General features: G+C 28.6%; 1 protein-coding gene across 2 annotated transcripts; it reads right to left on the minus strand.

Annotated features, from left to right (window-relative positions):
- Positions 1-567: 567 nt before the first annotated feature.
- Positions 568-2,175, minus strand: LOC103576583 (uncharacterized). 2 transcript variants are annotated; one of them, XM_008556872.2, is made up of 3 exons: positions 1,904-2,175; positions 1,448-1,557; positions 568-1,365 (listed from the first exon to the last, which is right to left on the minus strand). In XM_008556872.2, exons 1-3 carry the CDS (start codon positions 1,996-1,998, stop codon positions 605-607), a joined length of 966 nt encoding a protein of 321 aa, XP_008555094.2. In that variant the 5' UTR covers positions 1,999-2,175; the 3' UTR covers positions 568-604. The 2 variants fall into 2 exon arrangements, with proteins under 2 accessions (XP_008555094.2, XP_053593201.1); XM_053737226.1 differs by having other exon boundaries at positions 1,448-1,563; positions 1,904-2,173.
- Between the last annotated feature and the right edge of the window lie 1,576 nt (positions 2,176-3,751).

The raw sequence follows: 3,751 nt of genomic DNA on the forward strand, positions 1-3,751 counted from the left end.
TTAATCTTTTATATACACATGGGCATGTGTCGATAATATATATATTATATATATACATACATCAAGTATGAGATATTAAATAGTCTAGTTGATGTTATTCTAAAATACGTTGAGAGATCGATTTGGTAAGCGTGCATAGTCATCGACTTAATTATCGAGCATCGATTGCTACTTGCTACTGTGATCGCTCGACCGTGACGTATTTAATCACTACGGAAGTCTTACTACTTTGGTACTCTAGTATACTAGTAGTACGATCTCATGTTGTACTAATCGTTCTACCAAGACTGATCCCTAATCCTTCTGATTAATTAAATGTACTTTTAGTAGACTTAAACTATTTATAATTCATCATTTTGTAACTATTTATAATTTAATCTCGTTACTTTATTATTCAATCTTAATTATTTAATCATTCGACTTTAAAATTAATACTCTGACAAATATCGACTAATATAATTTGTTACGATGAAGGACACTGGTAATGAATTTATTCAAGCTTTCGATAATTAAAAATTTTTATTGATTATATACAATCTAATTAAAATTATTTTTTTAGTAATAAATCATTAGGGCAAATTTTTTAACACAATTTTTAAATTTACTAGACCGCAGTTTCTCTAATGGGTTTAATTAATCTGTAATTATTAATTTCATTTTCGCGGTACTCCCAGCATTCGCCGTTGACATACAATTTTCCTCTTAAAATTCTGACAAAAGCTCCTTTCTGTTTCTCCTCCCGAGCTTTTTCTTTTATAAATAACTGAATCTGCCTCTCATTCCACGTCAGATCATCATGAATCCGAAAATTTTTCCCCTTCAGCAACACTCTCCTCGTCATTATTATTCTCTTATCCTCGTAATTTTTTAATTTAACCATAATTATCCTATCCGTTGAATTATTTCCCTCCCTTATTACTCGGCATTCTTCAATTTCAGGCTCTACAAATAATTCTTTTTTCAACATCTCCACGACCTCTTCTCGTGTTTCACTGTTTCCTTTTTTCAACCCTTTTATTATAATATTTCTCATCCTTATTTGTTTTTCTCGCAATTCAATATTTTTTTCCACATTTTTTATCCTCTCAAACAATCCGACATTAATTATATCTCTATCTACACTTCTTGATATTTTATTTAATGTTTCTTCAAACTCATCAAACTTTTTTTTTATTCCCATCCATTTTTCTTCTCTCTCAACAAAGTTTTTCATTTTATTTTCCAAGTTTATTATTTTTATCTCCATTTCTTTCTTAAATTGAACGAAATTTTCTTCATCGTCGTCGAGTTTTTTGTACAAAATATTTAATTCATCCGTAAAATTTTCTCTAAATTCTTCATTTTGTTCTTCTGCGCTGAGAAAATCTAAACAATAAATTTTTATTTTTCTAAAAATCATTAAAATTAAAATTATTTATCAATATGCCAACTAAAAATTTTAACTTACGTTCTCTTAATACATAAAAATTATCATTAAGAACTTGAAAGTTTTTTGATATTTTTTGTTGTGAATTTCCACTTTCATCATTTGATTTTTTAATTTTATTTTCTTGAAATCTGACACTTATAAAAATAAATTAATTAATATCAAATAAATATCAAAAATATCTTCATACATATCCAGAAAATAAAAAAAAAAATTTAACTGTCTCCGAAAAATTTTTTTCAAAAAAGGGTAGCTCAAAAAATTAATTAAAAATTTTCACAATAATTTAAAATAAAAATAAAAATTTTCTTTTAATTTTGGAAACGAAAAGAATTTTTTTTTGGTATTCTAATTTTTAAAATGAATATACCAAGTATATTTATTGTCACTAGAACTAATAATGAGTGAATTAACCTCAACATCTAAATTTAATGATTTGAAATATTTAAAATTATTTATTAATAATTAGATAATTACCGTTTAGGCAGAGTAGCAGCTAATGGCGGTGTCGCATAACAATCAAGTGTATCCTTATCCTTATTTATATCGTTATTATTTTCACTAGACTCCATAATTATTTATTATGAAATCACTTAATACTTCAAGTACCGAAGTGTAATTTTTAAAAATTCAATACCGTAATGACAGTAAAAAAATTCCGTAGCTTTATATAGACTCAGTAATTTTGTCATTGAAAATAAATATCGATGGCCTAAATATAATTAAGTGATTTCTGTAAAGTATTATAGACTTTAAATTAACTCTGAAGGTTAAATTTTTGAGTGATTGATTGAGCCGTAAGGTAAATTTATTAATACACTCGATAAGGCATAATGACTTAGTGACGAATGTAACATTGAGTTATTGTTTAAATAGTTTCAAACAAAAAAATTTATCTATTTACTTATAATGAGTCATACGTGTAATTACCGCTTTTAAATGAGTGCGAAGGTCAGTGATAGCTATATCGCGTGTTTAAAGGTAAAAGGGCTTATAACAATTTATGCGCCCTTTTACCTTTTCTTTATTCGCCAATCGAGTAGTAGACACATTCTATGCTTAAAATTGAAAAAAAAAATTGAAAGGTAAAAGGACGTTTCAGACAATTTCAAACCAAATGGCAAAAAAAAAAATTTGTTTTATCCGCCCTTTCACCACAAATCCCTATTAACCCTTAGCTATAAGCCCTTTTACCTTTAAACACACGATATATTTATAACATAGTAAAATTACATATTAGATTTGAATTAATCTATTATTTCATTAACTCATATAATTACATATTTTATGAAAAAAAATTTGGGTATTTCCTAAATGTCCTCAGTATCATCAAGTTTTTGGACAATTTTTACCAAAAATTTTTTTCCGTGTAATTGAGTAAATTAATGAAGTTATCAAAAACTCGTTTTCTCAAAAAAATCAGGTTATAAAATAAAATCGTATAATAATATATACAGTAGAGTGTATATCACAAATAAAATATAATTAGACAAAATTTATAATGATATATGATTTATTAAAACGGCCGATAAAAGTAAGCTATAATTTACCAAATAGAAGATGAACTAAATAAGCGTAGTGAAGACGTGATGAAGCATGGATTACATGACTACATGATGCTCATCGCGATGATCAGCATCAGAGTAATAGAAGAAATAGAAGTACTCGGTATCAGAGTTCTCAATTCTCAAGTCTCAAGTTGTGTTGTATACGGCACCCTGACGTACGTTTTATTAGTTCAATTTAAATAACGGCCTTGAAGCCTCAAGCTCACTTTACTTGGGATTTATATCTAAATATATACAGACATACTGTTACACTTACGTTTGCCGTGCATGTGTGTGGATAAATGGATGGATGGATGGATGCTTGGAAGGATAGATGTAATATGTGTGCAAGAGTGAACGTATATGCAGAGCTAGAGAGTTTATCACATGAACACCCTTCATTTCACGGGATATCTCGTGAATCTAGGTAAATACGTGCACCCACCCTAACGGCACTGATGAGTGAACAAGGATTTACGTACTTTTATTGCTGGTCCTCGGTACTTGGGTATTTATCTCCCACGACCCAAATGCAAATTAAGTTAAAGCTACGCTCGAGCTAAATCTACATTGTCAACTTTGATGATGGGTAGAAAACTAGTCAACGCGAGCTCGGAGAACTGTTTGATGTAAACACCACCTAAGATTTGTGTCGTTACACTGACTGTAAAAAAAAAAGCACGGAAGAAAACTTTTGTGTTGGACGATAAAAAATAACAGAGGGGACCAAAAAAGATAAAATGGGATTTGCAAAATAATAATGGCGTTAATTTAATTT

The sequence above is a fragment of the Microplitis demolitor genome, chromosome 3, assembly GCF_026212275.2.
Source record: "Microplitis demolitor isolate Queensland-Clemson2020A chromosome 3, iyMicDemo2.1a, whole genome shotgun sequence".
Lineage (NCBI taxonomy): Eukaryota > Metazoa > Arthropoda > Insecta > Hymenoptera > Braconidae > Microplitis > Microplitis demolitor.